Genomic DNA, 17,850 nt, shown 5'->3' with positions numbered 1-17,850 from the left:
TAAATTTAGTATAACACAGTTTCAGCCAGATATCGAAGATATAAACTACTGTGACGTCTTTGTGATATCTAAAGGATTCTATATGGGGCTTTAAGTTTGTCATAATTTTAAGAATAAATTACTGAATGATGGTCATATATTTCACTACATTTTAAAAAGGTGGCCGAATTTTCAAAATGACAAATTAATGACGAGAATTTACTTTTGTTTTTTAAAAAAGGCTAAGAACGTGAGAATTAGCCATTATTTTAAAAGGTGAAAATAAAACATGAATATTATTCTGGAAAAAATTATGAAAAATAATAAAACGTCATTATTTTAAAACTCAAAATTCAAAACTGGCCATTAATTTGAAAATTTAGGGACAAGATCTCAAATCGGCCCTGCAACATTATAAAAATGTAAATGAAAAAGAAGTGAGAAAAAAGTTGGAAGAATGATCAATTTTGTAATTGAATTGTTAATAATTTGATCGTTAAACATGTGCAAATTAGCAACAAAACTATGAACAATAGATCAAGGAACAAGCTAAAGATGCAACAACGGCATTCAGGAACTGTAGAGATCACCTTGATTCAAACAAAGATATATATCTTATATTCTAGTATAAGAAACACAAGAGTCGAACCTCGTAATTAATTACCCCACCAAAACAACCAGGGTGATGAAGAGCAACATTGTTAACACTCCTGTTGTTGACAGAATGCACAGATACTCCACTAATCCCTCCTTGGATATATGACATGATCTTCCCGATGATGTCCTGAAAAAAATTAGAATACATATACAATTTATTATAGGATATAATCTTGAAATAATTGATAATGTGTGTTTGATCGGATTCGTAAATTATTTACAAGCTGGAAATACATATATTTTTCAATTTATAAGCTATTTCTAAATCATATTTTTTTTACTGAGAACTACTTTTTGCTTAAGTGGAGAATTTCTATTAGTTCCCATCATGCATAAAAATATTTATATATCAAAATCTTCCAACTAAGTAAAAAAGTAAAAAGTTGTTGATAGTTTGTGTCTATAAAAAACTCTCTATAAATTATGCCAAACACATATAATATTTAACAAAAACATGTATAACAAAACAATTCAAAACACATGTCTACCTCCCCGGGATACGCATCGAGCAAATGAACTCGAAATTCTCCTGTAGCGGAATTTGCAAACAAGCCACCATTTGACCATCAGTTCCCTTTTTATCTTTACCATATATAAAAAGAATACACATATAGTAACATATATACAAATTAAAAAAATATCTTTTGCAAAAAGCTGTGATTTATTTTATAATACTGGACAACAAAAATAATTCTAATAATACCCTCTAAAAAAATAATTAATAAATAAGTTTATAAAAAAGAAAAGAATACTAACCAATTGAAGCAATAGCCTGCCAGTTTTCAAAAGCCTGAGGGCGCCGACAGCCACGGGCCCACGGCCCAAGGTTCTGTTAGCAGAATCATCAAGTGAATCCAACAGGTGTTCGAGATACAACCTGAGACACTGGCGGTGCATAAATCAGCGGAGGCGAAGCAACAACAGTCACCCACGGCAGTGAAGCAACAACAATCATAAGTAGGGCTGGCAATTTCAGACACGACCCGATAACCCGACACGAATTCGACCCGCAAAGTACGAATTCGGGTCAGGGTATTTCGGGTTCGGGTCGATTTCGGGTTGACCCAAAATTGACCCGAAAAAATCGGGTCATTTTCGGGTCGGGTTCGGGTAACCCGAAATCAACCCGCATATATATATTATATAAATTAAATATTATATATTAAAGATTATACTTAACATATACAACCGTAACAACCCTACAGATCCTTATTCATTTTCTTTCTTTTTCCAGATCTGAGTAAGCTGCGGCCGCCTTCTCAACCCTAATTCCCTAAATCTCTCATACTCTCACTCGCCCTCTCTTCCAAATCAAGAACACTCCCTCTCTTTTCGAATCTCCTCCCCTCTCACTCCCCCTTCACTCCGATTTTAATCTCCGATTTGATTTCGAAACTCGCCCTCTCCCCTGAATTCGTATTTGGTAAGTTTCACTCGAACTCTCTCACTCGCCCTCTCCACTGGATTTGATTATCTAATCCTATTTACTATCTTATTGTCTTCTGATCTATTCATATATGTGTTTAATTTCTTGGTCCATTTTTGTTGATGTCCATTTTTAACAAAAAGAATAAGTCAGTGTCTTGATTTCTTTATATGCTCTAAAATTGTGTTATTGTCCTTGCAGAATGCAGAGAATTAATATGTGAATGGAGATGACTGGTTAAGAGCTGCAGTCCAGCTTTCAAGTTAAATCGAAGACTGAAGATTTTCACTTTCTTATGCATTCAAGTTGAATTTCCACTAATTTGTATTAAAGTTGTAATATTTGATGAATTTAATTTGTGAATGTTTCGTGTCATTTCGGGTCGTGTCGGGTAACCCGAAATCTATTCGAGTCGTGTTCGGGTTGGGTACCTGTACCCATTAAATTTTCGGGTCGGGTTCGGGTTGGGTAAAAAATACTGCCCGAGAATGTTGACCCGACACGAACCCGACCCACAACCCGATATTGCCAGCCCTAATCATAAGAGGAGGCACCACCGAGTTTCCAAGCGCATCACTCTTCCTCCGTCTCTCTCGTCTCTTTTTCGTCAAATAACTAGTTGAACTTCCAACATCACCGGCGGTAACCACCTTTTGTGGTTGGGCCGGTATTGGTATGTGATCAGAAGCATGTGAGTCGAGCGTATTTTTCCCTTTCTCCGCCATCTTCAAAGGTTACAACAATGGTTTTCTTGTGTGTTTGTTGTTTGTGTTTTTATTTTGTGGGTGAGAGTATATGTTCTTCCCTTGCATGATATTTATAGGAGTTTGTGATTATTTTCACATGGGGATTTTGTAAAATGAATCAATTCCTACATTAAATGATATCTAAAAACTTCTTACTAACTCCTACCAAACTTTTTCCATTTTAAATTGATTCACTAGATTATTAACTAGATTAAGTGTGAGTTCCAGATCTTTTAGCTATTTATAAAATATGAAATTTTTAGAAATAAATTTTAGAATAGATTGAGAAATTATGTGATATCGTTGACAGTTGAATATTATAAATACACAGTCAAATATTTTACGATTTAATTTGTAACGCGCAACAAATTGCATTCAATATATATATATATATATATATATATATATCTAAAATATATTATATTTGTACGTATTGGAATAGAACTATTTATATCACTTATTACTTAATATGGACTGAATTTCGTCCAAATTCATCACTAAATTTAGTATCAGCCACATACATATATTTGTCCGTATTGTATTGAAACTATTTATATCACTGATTACTTAATGTGAATCGAATGCCGTCTCAATTCATCGCTAAATTTATGTAATATATTTTTTCTCTTAAATTTTAATATTCAAAACTATCACAAGCTCTGAAATAATCACAATTTTTTTTAATTCACTTAGTTTTGATTACATAAATAATTATGCAATCATACTGAACAAAGTGACTCAGATGATTAAAAGTAATATTGGTATTGCATTTGTTATTACAAACATAGATGATTCAAAAAGGAAGTGCATATGTTTTTACAATTAAATTTTATAACAAATTAAAAAATTTTAAGATACTTTAATAAATTGATATTATAACATATAATAATTTTAAGTTACATTCATAACATAAAAATCATATGTTCCGGATTTCAAATATAAACTATTTTTGTCGTATGTATTAATTTTTTTTTACATGTATAAGTAATATGAATCGACTTGCATCTCGATTGATCTAGAAATATATAGTTTAAATGCATGCACCTAACAATGCAATTTTTTTACTAATATCTACCCATTACCAGTATGACATATAATATTGAAAATAACATTTTTAAAAGATAGTGTGAATATTAATAATATTAGCCTTTAACCCGTGCGAAGCACGGGTAGGTATATAATTCGTAATTTATTATTTAAATTTTAAGATCATTTCATTAGTATTTTAGTATTAATGAATTGAATTTTAATTATATTATATTAACCAATTGTTTATATTTTCTCACGAAAATTTAGCTTTTACAGTTTATTATCTATTTATCAATATTTTTGTGTTATTAATATGTGATAATTTATTATTCAATTATTTTTAAATCAGATTTTTCATATTTCATATATCCTCATATGTATACGTATGAAAAAGGATATTTGTTGCATACATATTAGAGTTAGAAAAGGTTACGTAATAGTTTGTGTTTGTATTGAAATAGAACATGTTGGAATTGAAAAGAGTTATATGAAGGTTCTTGTTAAAAAAGATATTCAAAATTGGATATTTATAATTTTATTTTTAATATTATTATAATTTTTTTATAAAATATTATATGATAATGTGTTGCTAATGAGTGTTTTTTAGTATTTAAAACTATTTAACAATGTAAAAGTAATGGAACTTCACATCTTGTAGACTTGTAATTTTGGAGGGTGAATACCAAACCAAAAAATATAACTAAAATTTTGGATTACAAATTATACCCATATTAACTTAATATTAAGGGAAAGTCAGAGGTACCGCATGAAAATAAATCAAAAGAAGCAGTAACACTATTCTCTCTCAAATTAGGGTTTTGAGAGTCGACTCCCAAAACTAGCCGTCACTTCTCCATTCTTCACCTTCATCCTCTTCATCCACCAAATCATCTTCGCTCTCCCATCTTCTCCACTATTTACTAGTTTTTTGTTTTTCAATAAAATCGAGTGTTGCTTAAACCTCGAAGATTCCAATCGAGTTTTATTCTCGGATCTGTTTCGGATTTGAGTTTGGGCTTGATTGCTTTCTGAATAAATCAGATATTTTGAAATCAAAGATCCGATTGTGTTTTCCCGTCTCGCCTTTTGGCGTGTGTTGATTTAGTACCCCATTCTTGGGTGATTCTACGTTGATATGTCGTCTTGTGTTATCAATGAGAATGATTGTGATGGAGTTTTGGGAGATCTGGCTTATCGCATCATTAATACTTTCGGCATGTCTATAGCTGGCTTCCGGCATGTAGATAGCTGGGGTATGCTTGGAACGGTGGCGATCGCATGTGCTCACCTTTCACAAATTATAGTTGTTCATTATTCGAGGACCCTTGTTCCTCATTGCTTAGTTTTTACAACTGAGTCGTCTGAACACCGCAACAGCCATGGAACTATTGTGAAGGTCAATTGTGAAGTTACCATTTTCGGGATTGATGTAGGCTGGATTACTCGAGAAGCCTTTGTATTCATTTTTAATTTCAAGAATCCTTGGATTCAGTTTGTTAAGCAGTCTGGAAACAATGCGGCTATTTGTTTAGCTCGTTTTATTGTTTATCAACCTGATTGCATTGTTAGTTAGGAGTTGTCCCGACTAGACTTGTTTTAATTTAATGGAATGAATTTGCATTTTGTTAAAAAAAAAAAAAACTTATTATAATATAGTATAGATGGATCGACTTGCATTTCGATTTATCTAGAAAACTAAAGTATTTACATGCATGCACCTAACACTGTAATTTTGTCACTAATATTTACCCATTACTCATAGGCCCTGTTCCCGACAACCGTATGCTGGGGAGGGGTTATGTAACACGTGTACTGAGCTCTTAGATCTATATTTTAAGGGCTAAGATTTAATTTTGTTTTTAAGTATCCGCAGAACCGGGTTTCTCTTTTCGCGGATCGGGAGTTTGCCATTCCGCGGATATTATAATAATAATAATAATTATTATTATTATTATTATTATTATTATTATTATTATTTCTTCAAAAATAATAATAATAACAATAATAATAATAAATTAGAATTTAATTCAAATTCTATATTCAATTCTATAGTTTTCTATTATGCACCTAACAACAATTTTTGATATTAACACTTTACTATTACTCGTAACATATTTTAGAAAATGATTTTTTTTTTGTGAAAAATAGTGTGAATCATTTTTTCAATTATAAAATACATATTTAACTCTGCCAGCAGTAAGTCAGTAACTCATATATCGTAAGTAGATAAACAGCTCGGTCATAATAAAAGCTCATTTACATTAATTTCTTTTAGTACCATCACAAGGTCCCAAACCCAAAATTAGTGTGTATGGGCACAACTTTATGTTAAATTATTTTCAAAAAGTTACTCTTTCTAATTCAAATTATATGATAATATGTGTAATTCAAAGTTGGATATTTATTTTTGGATGATTTCCAAATTAAAAAACATAAGACAGAATAAAATAGAAAATGTGAGATATTAACTTAAAAGATAAATATAACAAAGTCAAAAAATTTCACAAATAATATGTATCTTAATATTATAATACTAAATGAATCACAGCCGCATTACACAACAATCTTGCAGTGCACTTATTTGTTGATGGCTAATCTGCATTACACATAACAAAGAAGACTTTCTTTCCTATAATTAGACACACATCTATTTGCGATAATATAGAAGAAGAAACTTTATCAAGTACGTAGACATTTTTTCTAGGAATTGAAATTATATTTGACAACATAGCAGCCTTGTAATGTGCAAATGTCCGTATCACCTTCATTGTCTCTCTGAACACGTAATGGCCATCACGTTCGATTGATTTTTCTGGGAATTGCTTTAAGAGGTTCCGACATTCTGAGTGTTATACCAGTCCTCTCGGCCATGTTGATAGTCTGTGGAGTAAGGGAGTTGCCAAGCTCCCAGTCGAAAGTCCAAAGCAAGGTGGCCAAACTGAGGTGAAGAACTCGGTAAGCCAGCGCCATTCCAACACAAATCCGTCTCCCGGACCCAAACGGAAGCAACTCATAGTGCTGCCCTTTGTAATGGATATTCGAGCCTATGAACCTTTCGGGCTTGAAAGACAAGGGGTCTTCCCATACATCAGGGTCCCTTCCGATTGCCCACACATTTACAAAAACTTGGGTACTTTTGGGTATGTCATACCCCATGAAATTGGTGTCTTCCATTGAGTTTCGTGGAAGCAGTAGAGGAATAGCCGGATGGAGTCTCAGGCTTTCCTTTACCACTGCTTGCAGATATGGTAGCTTATCGATGTCACTCTCCATGACCCTTTTGTTAGGCATGATAACACTGTCAAGTTCTTCTTTGACCTTCCTCATCGATTCAGGGTTGCGTAATAGCTCTGCCATGGCCCATTCTATGCTACTGCTTGTTGTTTCTGACCCAGCGAAAAACATTTCCTGCATAATTCCCGGCTCTTAATAACTGATGTCTGATGCAACAAGCAACAAATTAAGGCAGCCTAACTAAGGTGAACCCGTAGTGTTTATAGTTCAAAATCAAATGATGGCATTTTACTATTTTAGACTTCATTGTATGTGCAAAAAAGTCCATTAATTGCTATCGAAACTTGTTTTATGTAGAGAGCTAGGAATTCAATTGAAAAGAAGAAAGTTTAATTGAAAGGATTTTGATCACTACCAGTATGATGATAATTATATGCTTTTCAGACATTTTGTCAGGTCCTTCTTTTCGGTCACCTTGATACTCCAAGAGGACATCCAAGAAGTCCTTCTTCACCTTCTCCGTGGACATAGTTTCATGACCCCTGTCTTTCAAAAAGCTGCTTACGATATTTATGGCTACGCCCATGCCTTTAGCCATATTTTTTCTAATTTTGAATGGATCAAACGGCTTCAAGAATGGCAGGAAGTCTGCCAGGTTAGGTGTCCCCGCCCATTTCATGACTTCGTTCATTGCTTCAAAGAATTCTCGTCCTTGAGTGGAAGATAAATCCAGAAGATCCTTCGAAAGCATGAGGTTTCCCACCACATTAAACGTCATGAGAAATAAGAGTTCGGACAGTTCCACCTCGCCTGATCTTCCCTCAACTTGCGAGGATGCAATGATCTGTTCTATCCAGCAAACCAGCTTTTCCACACACTTCTCCCGGATCACAGTTGAATCATTGACTCGTTTAGTGACTAGGAGCTCCATGGAGCAGAGCTTTCGTAGTGTGCGCCAATATGGACCGTAATTGCCCATGGCTAATGACCCTTGGTTGTAGTTCCAGGCTGTTAGTGCATCAGGAACCTTACGATCAGAGAAGACGGCGTCATGGTTCTTGAACATATCGGCTGCAGCTTTGGCTGATTGTATGACCATAGTATCGACTAAACCGAGCTTCAACCAAAGTACAGGTCCGTATCTCGGCCGAAGTTTGTATAGGCTCTGGTGTGGCATGCTTCCGAGATCGAAAATATTTCCGATCAGGGGCCATGCCAACGGGCCTGGTGGTTTCTGTTTAGCTGAAAAATAGCTTGCATGCATCCATTTCAGCATAACAGTAACAATTACAGCTAAAAGAGAAGCGGTCAGCCAGCTAAAAGAACTGGTGCTTTCCATTTCTAATCCTTTTCAGTTTTTTCTTCAGTATATAATTGTAACTTTAGCATGAGTTCTATATATATAGAACATTAAAGATGTTAAATTTTTGTTGTACGGTTCTTGATATTTTTAAAATGAATGGATGCAAATCACACAGAGTGCCTCGCAGGCACGCAATGTTCTGCCCCAAAGTAAAACACTCTATTGTGATTGAATCAAAACAAAATTTCTTTGAATTTAGCCGTTTTAAATTTATCTGCCTTCTAGATAAGATGGTGACAAGTATGGCTATTTTTTTTATAATTTTTTTATGTTTAATTATTCATTATATTAGTTTAATGCAAGGTTATATCAATATTTATTATTATATCATTTATATTTTGATTTACTGTTTATATTATTTTTTATATATTTATATTTTTTTAATAACGGTTCAAGGTGATATTTTTAATTGTTGCTTTTGACTTTGATACCTAATTATTTTTCTATAATGATGGATTAGCAAAATAATAATGAAACATATAGATGTAGATTATTAAAATAATTATATATAAGTTTGATATAAACCGGTGTAATACAGATATTGATATAGGTAGTGATTCAGTGAGAACAGTTTGATTGCGAGAGTAATGAAAATAGTTTTTAAAAAGTAAAGAACAACGGTTGTGCATTTATTTTATTTCACTACACCACATATGGTCTATCCTAACACCCAAAATTAGTTGCTAAAACTGCAATTTATGTTGCCATTGTGTTTTTGACAACATTTTGTTCAAATTTGAAGGTGTTAGGAAAATCGATGTGGGCATAGAGGTTATGCCAACACTTTTTCCAGTTTATGACAACACGATTTTTTATGTTGCCGTAAACCTTATGCCAACATTATTTTGTCATTAGCAACATGGTTGGTGTGTGTTGCTCTAAATCGTATGACAACATCTGTTTATAATGGCAACACCTTCTCTGTGTTGCCATATAATATATGGCAACATCGTTTTTTACAATACTGCAACAACATTTCAAGTAACATTTTATGTTTTTGCCAACATTTAATCTGTCCATGGCAATATATTTATTATTTGAAAGATTTTGTTTGTATATATAATAATCAAAACCAATCATCCATTCCGAAACCTAATTGCAAACGTTAAATAATATTGACTAAACCAACAAGCCATAACATAGTTAAATCCAAACTCCACAATACAAATTCCACATAATTTTACTACAACTTACTAAAATTCTGCAAATACTAAAATTCTATCGATACTAAAATATTATCACAATACTAAAATTCCACAGACCAAATTTTATGAAGTAATGTCGTCATGGTGATCACCTACGGCTGAAGCATTCGGCACTGCAGCAGTTAGCTCTACAATATCGAGCTTCAATTCTGGAATTTGTTCTGCCTGTTTGGACATCAACAACTTGACATTATCTCGAACCTTCTTGTCCACTTTTTCTTCCATCTTTTGCGCAATTTGATCCCGAATCTTTTCAATCAAAATAGTCACCATTTCGAAAGTAACACGAAATTCGGATAATTTATCTTCTCATTATTTTTCCTTCAAGAAAAATATATATGTTAGCCCCATTTCTTCAACGACCAACTGTGAAGTATTTTATACATTAGGAAAAATTAAAAGGTATATCTTATAGAAACTCTAATCTGAAATTGAAGAGATATTGATTCACCTGGTCGTTATTAATGATGTAGTGGTCGCCTATGTCAAACGGGTGCATCACAATAGCTTGCATGATTCCTTCACAAATGATATTCCGATAATCGTCAGACATATATGCTAGTACTAATAGATGAGACGACGAATTGTACCTTAAATATTGGATGTTCTGTTGCCCATCAAAAGGCACCAGGCAAGAGCAACCAGGAAGGATAGGTTCACCAAGATAATTTTCTTCAAATGATGTATGACATGCTAATATTATTTAAGAGAAAAACCATGAGTTTTCGCTACCTGTAAAACATGCATATTATGCTCTTAAGATTAAAAACTCTAATCAAATTCCACTTTGTGTATAGCGTGCAATTCGTGGATATGGCGAGGATACTGGTATTGATACATGGGCGATACATATCAATCTGAAAATGTGAAACAGAGCAAGAATAAATCATTATATTACCATCCACTTCCTTAAAGATATATACTTCACTAATATTTTTTCTTTCAGTGTCTCCTTCAAACAATCGAAGAACCTTTAGTATGTCTTCTTCCTTCATGATCAAGAGAAGATAAGTCTCTTGTATATCCCTATTTAACAATAAATTAAGTAAAATTTCAAGTTAATTATTAGAAAAAAACAGAGAAAGGTTTGCTTGTGTGAAAATGAAGATATTAGTAATTACCTAAGCTCTTTGTTCATTAAATTCTTGTAGACCTTAAAAATAAGATATTTAGTCTGTTGCTTATCGTCAAAATTACCATTGTCAAGTGCACTAGAAATGGTGTGTAACCTTGTGCTGAAAAGAAACATATCAGCAAATATACTCTCAGAGTACAGTTTTATACGTACATGATGATAGGGGGGAGCATTAGAGCATGATATCTTTTTTAGCATAACGCAGTTCTAAATAATCATAAGATGAGTTAATTAGTTAGCAACCCTAGCCCTTCTTCATCGGTTTCTAGCATATAATCTAACATTTAACTTCCCGCAAATATATACATCGAGAAAAGTTACTCACTGTTTGAATTAACAGCACCATTAGCAACACACGAACACATGATTCATTTGTACCGAAAATCTTGAATAAAACCTACTCACGGGCACTTAATCAAACAGATGGTGTGCAAACACGTATAAGTGGTACCATGAACATCGAATGATCTAACATTATTTATATTAGAACCTCCAAATTACGAATTTACAGTTAGGGTTTTAAAACCCCCAAATTAACAAAATTAATTTAGAGAAATACCTTATAATGTTATAGTCGGACCAAATTCAAGCTACGAGAAGAAAGTTACTGAGCTCCGAGACAAGAACTAAAACACCGAGATAAGCTTCCTGTATATAATCGTCGGACCCTTTCCTTGTATAAGCAGCGAGATAAGCTCCGAGACAAGCTTCGAGAGATGAAAGAGTGAGATGAGAGAGATGAAAGGAATGAAAGAATGAGATGGGAGAGATGAATGAGAGATGTGAAATGCGAGAGATGCGAGATAGATAGTGAGAGATGCGAGAGAGAGCGAGAGTGAGCCGAGAGAAAGAATTGGTTTTAGTTTTAATTTTATTGTTATGTTTTATCTGTGTGAGTGATGGGATGGGCGGTTGCATAATTTATTTTTAAAAAATTCAGAGTTGAAAAGGCGGGTTGTTTCCCTCCTATTAATTTTAACACATCTTTAAGGTAACATCGCACAAAATGTTGGCATTGAGGGTTTGTTTTAGTTATGACAACATTTATCTTATTAATGGCAACACCGAAAATGCGATGGTGGCATACACCTGCTTCAATCAAATTTTAAGCATCTAAGGCAACATTTTAGGTGGCAACATCAGTTTGTAATGTTAGGATAGACCAAATATGGTGTAGTGTTTTTTTAATGTTGTATTGTTTGTAGCAGAATTCTCAGTCATATGATTTGTCTTTCATAGTTAACATCCTTTTTCGCCGCTAAAATGATTGGAAGTAGGGTGTGAATAAACCAAACTGTTCGTGAGCTACTCGTGCTTGCGCGGCTGGTAAAATAATTTGAATTTGATTCGGTAATAATCTAGCTCGAGCTATTTGGATGTTTTACCGAGCCGAGTTCGAGCTTCAATTTACTGGACTCGTAAGGTTCACGAGTTATCAAGCCTCTCTTATTTATTAATTTTTTTATTATAAATATATTTTTACAAATATATTTAATTTTTCATTTATAATTCATTTAATTAATCGAATCGAACTCGAGTCAAACCAATCATATTTCAAGTTTTTGTCAATATTTTGTGGCTCAATTCGAGCTTTCGAGTCGAACTCGAGCCTATCAAACTGTGTATGACCCGAGTTTCAAACTTAAAATTAAAAATTCGGTCGAACTCCAACTCGAATTCTAAGTCCTAAATTTTTCAGTCGAGTTCGAACCAAGCCTGACAGTGTTCGACTCGGTTCGATTAGTCCCGGAAGGAATTATAGACTATCCTTTCAAATAAAACATGTTAATGTTGAGTAACACGTGCAAGCCCTCGGGAAAAAGAACAAGCAAGCCATAATCTGATTTGCATTCACGAGAAGGATTGTTTGGCATAATTAAAAAAATATTTAATTATTATTTATGAATGAGAATTTTTTTTTTTTTTTTTGTTGACAATGCAGGCTTATATGCCTTACAACTTAGTATCTGTTCTAATAATTCTCGGGGTGAGCCAGAGTCGAACCCGGGTGCCCCGGGTCAACAGAGGATAAACCCATCACTGGGCTTATACGTAAAAAATCATGTCTATTTTGTTTATTTGAATAATTTTTTTTGATATTTACAATTTATTGAATATAAAAATTATTAATATAATAATAAATTATTATAAATAATCTTTTAAGATGATCCTCTACATATTTGTAAAACCAAGTTTTAAAAATAAAAATAAATCACTAAAAAAATTAGAATTTTCAACCGTTCACATTCTGACTTATCAGTGGGAAATTGACTTATAAGTTCGTCACGAAAACAATCCAAATATTGTTTATGTTAGGACAAAGTATTTGACACGCATTTTATAAAATATAGTTTTTAAACATTTTTTTGAATAAAAATTTTATTCATAAACTTTAATATAAAAAGATTTAAAAACAAATTATGCAACCATATTTCATATAAAAAGAATTAAACAAATGGGTTTTTTCCTTTTTGACGGGGTTTGGCCATCCCATTTTTATCACACTAATCCTTTTATCGATCCTCGTCTAATTCTACTCCACTCAAAAAGGGATCTGGAGCGTGTTTATCTGGGATTAAAATCTAGATTATTTTTTTTACGAAAAATTCTGGATTTTAGGTTATCTCTGATGAACTTTAAGTTAAAAAATGTTTGTTTGTATAATAAGTTAGATGTCAGTTTAAAAGAATTAAGACAGAACTCAACTTAAAACTAAAGTTAGTTTGAAATACTTTTTTTAGTGATTAAATTTTTTGAATTTTCTTTTATAAAAATTACTCCTAAATCATTACTCATAATTTTTATTTTTATTATTATATTTTTAATAATTAATAAGTTATTAATAAGCCAAAATTACTCAAATAGGCATTTTAAGCCCTCAGCTCATCACCTCCCCTCAAAGGGTGGGTAAATGAGTTTAAAAAGATCACTTCCATTACTTTCCACTTTCCAGTAGTCCAAAACTGTCGTTATTCCGTCTTCTGCTTTCTCCGTCACAAACTTGGTCTAGAATTAAAACTGTGTCTGTAGATAATTGTTCATTGATTGCAAGATTAAATGGAATAATATTTATGTTTACACTATGGTTGGCACATTTATGGTTCATCACAAGTGACTGTGGAGTGTGAACGGATCTCTGCATGATTTATTTTAAGCCGCTAACTACATACCAGCGTCCACCAAAATTTGATGTTTGATAGTAATTGATATATCTTGAGGCCCCCTAATTCGTGCTTCCCAACTCAAGTCTCGAATCGGAATGATAAATAAGATTTAATTATCTAAAATATAAGCGGCCAAAGAACTCCGTAGTATGAGAACTATTGGGAGGAGTCCAAAATAAATCCGTGCCGGTTTGGCCACAGCCCAGAGCGAAGTTGATCTTGGGTCCGTGCGGGTTTGCTATCACAGACTAAGGCACGCAACTGGAAGACGTGATCAAATCGTTCTAAACTGGTGTATTTGATAGTAGTGACAACACTGGATTAGTTTCTGGTAATCCGTTATCATATAACGGCATGTATTATATACATATATATACATTTAATAATTTGTGTATGCTATTTCAAAATAACTAAACAGAAAATAGAAAGAGGGAAAATAATTATGAATTTTATAATAAGTACCATATTCTATTTACAAAATCTTGTGTATGATTTTAGTAAAACCTCCTTCTATTTATATGCATGTGCCTAACAATGCAGTTCTGTCATATATGGAGCAGAAGTCCCTGACCAATCTGACAACCATTAGTATCTCTAAGATTTCATATCATGGCATCAATGCAGACAAATTTGAAACAGAAAAACGTTTTAGATTCAAATGAAAGCAGTGACGATGTTGAGGAGAAACCAGAGGTTACTTTTGATTTATCCTTGGAGAAGTAGCCTTGGTCCAGAGGGCCGGGGAGCTGCAGTTGTTCCTAGATGGCCTTGTTGAAGCAGCCAATGCTCCTTCTTATGTTCAAGATAATCCTTTTGGACAGCCTGCAATAACATCCTCTCATTCTGATTGGGCATACTACTCTAAGATCACCAAAGAAGCATAAAAAAAGCAAGGCTGAGCTCTTAGAATATATCACCTTCTATGGAGTAGTTTTTATGGTCTCCTTGAGATTGAGATTTTGGTCATTACTTATTTCAAGTTTGTAAAACGTTAAGCTTCCAAGTTTGACATGAATTTTTTTTATTACTGTACTTTGAAACTTATGTTTATAGGTACTTTGAAAAAAAATTCGGGTTCCGGGTAATATACCCGAATCCGATCCGAAATTCGGACTTCAGTTATTACAGTAGCAAAAAGTTAATGGCCGTATTGTAACTCAGGATGGCCCTCTGCCAGCATGTTCTCGGTTCATCCTGCTTAATACTTATTGTTCGTTGAATAGTTTAAGCAACTACTATATTCGAAGGCTGGAGTATGGTGACACTGTTCAATATACAACAATCTTGTAGTACACTACATTTAATTATTGGTTGATAGCTAATATACACATAATAACAAAGAAGAATTTCTTTGCGATAATTAGACACATCTATTTGCGAAAATAAAGAAGAAGAAACTTTATCAAGTACGTAGACATTTTTTCTAGACAAAGGAACTTAAGAATTGAAATTATACTTGACAACAAAGCAGCCGTGTAATGTGCAAATGTCCGTATCACCTTCACACATAATGGCCATCACGTCCGATTGATTTTTCTCGGAATTGCTTTAAGAGGTTCCGACATTCTTAGTGTTATACCAGTCCTCTCGGCCATGTTGATAGTCTGTGGAGTAAGGGAGTTGCCAAGCTCCCAGTCGAAAGTCCAAAGCAAGGTGGCCAAAGTTAGGTGAAGAACTCGGTGAGCCAGGGCCATTCCAACACAAATCCGTCTCCCAGAGCCAAACGGAAGCAACTCATAGTGCTGCCCTTTGTAATGGATATTCGAGCCTATAAACCTTTCGGGCTTGAAAGACGAGGGGTCGTCCCATGTATCAGGGTCCCTTCCGATTGCCCACACATTGACAAAAACTTGGGTGTTTTTGGGTATGTGATACCCCATGAAATTGGTGTCTTCCATTGAATTTCGTGGGAGCAGTAAAGGGACTGTCGGGTGGAGTCTCAGGCTTTCCTTTACCACGGCTTGCAGATAGGGTAGTTTATCGATGTCACTCTCCATCACCCTTTTGTTAGGCATGATAACACTGTCAAGTTCTTCTTTGACCTTCCTCATCGATTCAGGGTTGCGTAATAGCTCTGCCATTGCCCATTCTATGCTACTGCTTGTAGTTTCTGACCCAGCGAAAAACATTTCCTGCAACAACTACCGGCTCTCAATAACTGATGCAACAATGAACAAACTACCACAACCTAACTAAGATGAACTCATAGCGATAAAGGGACCGTTTGGTTTAGCTTAAAAGAAGTGACTTTTACTTAAACTAAAAAATTGGAGTATAAGTGAGAAAGAAGTTTAGATTTATAAGTTATTAAACTGTTTCAAAAGAAGTAGAAGCCGAGAAAAGAAAACTAACATTCTCAACTTTTTATAAGTATTTATAACTTTTTTACACAAATGGGTTTAGAAAAGTAGAACTTATATTTAACTAGGAATTCAACTGAAAAGAAGAAAGTTTAAATGAAAGGATTTTGTTACCAGTATTATGATAATTATATTCTTATCAGAAATTTTGTCCGGTCCTTCTTTTCCGTCCCCTTGATACTCCAAAAGGACATCCAAGAAGTCCTTCTTCACCTTCTCCGTCGACATAGTTTCATGACCCCTTTCTTTCAGAAAGCTGCTTATGATATTGATGGCTACGCCCATGCCTTTAGCCATATTTTTTCGAACTCTGAATGGATCAAACGGCTTCAAGAATGGCAGGAAGTCTGCCAAGTTAGGTGTCCCCGCCCATTTCGTGACTTGGTTCATTGCATCGAAGAATTCTCGTCCTTCAGTGGAAGATAAATCCAGAAGATCTTTTGAAAGCATGAGGTTGCCCACCACGTTAAATGCCATGAGAAATAAGAGTTCGGACAGTTCCACCTCGCCTGATTTTCCCTCAACTTGCGAGGATGCAATGATCTGTTCTATCCAGCAAACTAGCTTATCAACACACTTCTCCCGGATCTCAGTTGAATCATTGACTCGTCTATTGACTAGGAGCTCCATGGAGCAGAGTTTTCGGACTGTGCGCCAATATGGACCGTAATTGCCCATGGCTAATGACCCTTGGTTGTAGTTCCAGGCTGTTAGTGCATCAAAGACCTTACGATCAGAGAAGACGGCGTCATGGTTCTTGAACAGCTCGGCTGCAGCTTTGGCTGATTGTATGACCATGGTATTCACTAAACCGAGCTTCAACCAAATCACAGGTCCATATCTCCACCGAAGTTTGTATAGGCTCTGGTGTGGCATGCTTCCAAGATCGAAAATATTTCCAATCAGGGGCCATGCTAACGGACCTGGTGGCTTCTGTTTAGTTGAAAAAAAACTTGCATGCATCCATTTCAGCATAACAGTAACAATTGCAGCTAAAAGAGAAGCGGTCAGCCAGCTAAAAGAACTGGTGCTTTCCATTTCTAATCCTTTTCAGTTTTTTCTTCAGTATATAATTGTAACTTTAGTATGTGTTCTATATATATATAGAACATTAAAGATGTTAAATTTTTGTTGTACGGTTCTTGATATTTTTAAAATGAATGGATGCAAATCAGACAGAGTGCCTCGCAGGCACGCAATGTTCTGCCCCAAAGTAAAAACACTCTATTGTGATTGAATAAAACAAAATTTCTTTGAATTTAGCCGTTTTAAATTTATCTGCCTTCTAGATAAGATAATGACAAGTGTGGATATTTTTTTTTGTATAATTATGTTTAATTATTCATTATATTAGTTTACTGCAAGTTCAATATTTATTATTATATTATTTATATTTTGATTGACTATTTATATTATTTTTATATATTTATATTTTTTTAATAACGGTTCAAGGTGATATGTTTAATTGTTGCTTTGACTTTGATACCTAATTATTATTCTATAATGATGGATTAACAAAATAATAATGAAACATATAGATGTAGATTATTGA

At 33.9% G+C, this 17,850-nt stretch overlaps 2 protein-coding genes and 2 long non-coding RNA genes across 6 annotated transcripts; 1 reads left to right on the top strand and 3 right to left on the bottom strand.

The window, feature by feature from the left end:
• Positions 1 to 1,802: 1,802 nt before the first annotated feature.
• On the top strand, positions 1,803 to 2,967 carry LOC108216785 (uncharacterized). The gene is made up of 2 exons (XR_001806146.2): positions 1,803 to 2,059; positions 2,264 to 2,967. It is a non-coding gene; the product is annotated as an uncharacterized LOC108216785 (long non-coding RNA).
• A 3,369-nt stretch (positions 2,968 to 6,336) lies between these two features.
• On the bottom strand, positions 6,337 to 8,447 carry LOC108216173 (iridoid oxidase-like). The gene is made up of 2 exons (XM_064092719.1): positions 7,487 to 8,447; positions 6,337 to 7,245 (listed from the first exon to the last, which is right to left on the bottom strand). Exons 1-2 carry the CDS (start codon positions 8,408 to 8,410, stop codon positions 6,631 to 6,633), a joined length of 1,539 nt encoding a protein of 512 aa, XP_063948789.1. The 5' UTR covers positions 8,411 to 8,447; the 3' UTR covers positions 6,337 to 6,630.
• A 1,089-nt stretch (positions 8,448 to 9,536) lies between these two features.
• Positions 9,537 to 11,915, bottom strand: LOC135152393 (uncharacterized). Of its 3 annotated transcripts, none has more exons than XR_010291490.1 (5): positions 11,334 to 11,915; positions 10,538 to 10,665; positions 10,230 to 10,371; positions 10,091 to 10,158; positions 9,537 to 9,960 (listed from the first exon to the last, which is right to left on the bottom strand). It is a non-coding gene; the product is annotated as an uncharacterized LOC135152393 (long non-coding RNA). The 3 variants fall into 3 exon arrangements; XR_010291491.1 differs by lacking the exon at positions 11,334 to 11,915 and adding an exon at positions 10,761 to 11,321; XR_010291489.1 differs by lacking the exon at positions 10,538 to 10,665 and having other exon boundaries at positions 11,334 to 11,902.
• Positions 11,916 to 15,158: 3,243 nt separating this feature from the next.
• On the bottom strand, positions 15,159 to 17,381 carry LOC108216192 (iridoid oxidase-like). The gene is made up of 2 exons (XM_017388885.2): positions 16,413 to 17,381; positions 15,159 to 16,070 (listed from the first exon to the last, which is right to left on the bottom strand). Exons 1-2 carry the CDS (start codon positions 17,334 to 17,336, stop codon positions 15,456 to 15,458), a joined length of 1,539 nt encoding a protein of 512 aa, XP_017244374.1. The 5' UTR covers positions 17,337 to 17,381; the 3' UTR covers positions 15,159 to 15,455.
• Between the last annotated feature and the right edge of the window lie 469 nt (positions 17,382 to 17,850).

This window comes from Daucus carota, chromosome 4 (genome assembly GCF_001625215.2).
Source record: "Daucus carota subsp. sativus chromosome 4, DH1 v3.0, whole genome shotgun sequence".
Taxonomy (NCBI): Eukaryota; Viridiplantae; Streptophyta; class Magnoliopsida; order Apiales; family Apiaceae; genus Daucus; species Daucus carota.
Note: the sequence above shows the minus strand (reverse complement) of the source record. Positions and strands in the feature narration are given on the sequence as shown.

Excerpts from the sequence above, each read along its gene's own strand:
- LOC108216173 (XM_064092719.1), bottom strand. The coding sequence starts at position 8,410 with ATGGAAAGCACCAGTTCTTTTAGCTGGCTGACCGCTTCTCTTTTAGCT. Across the intron at positions 7,246-7,486 it reads ATATAATTATCATCATACTG|GAAATGTTTTTCGCTGGGTC; the intron begins GTAGTGATCAAA and ends GGAATTATGCAG.
- LOC108216192 (XM_017388885.2), bottom strand. The coding sequence starts at position 17,336 with ATGGAAAGCACCAGTTCTTTTAGCTGGCTGACCGCTTCTCTTTTAGCT. Across the intron at positions 16,071-16,412 it reads ATATAATTATCATAATACTG|GAAATGTTTTTCGCTGGGTC; the intron begins GTAACAAAATCC and ends TAGTTGTTGCAG.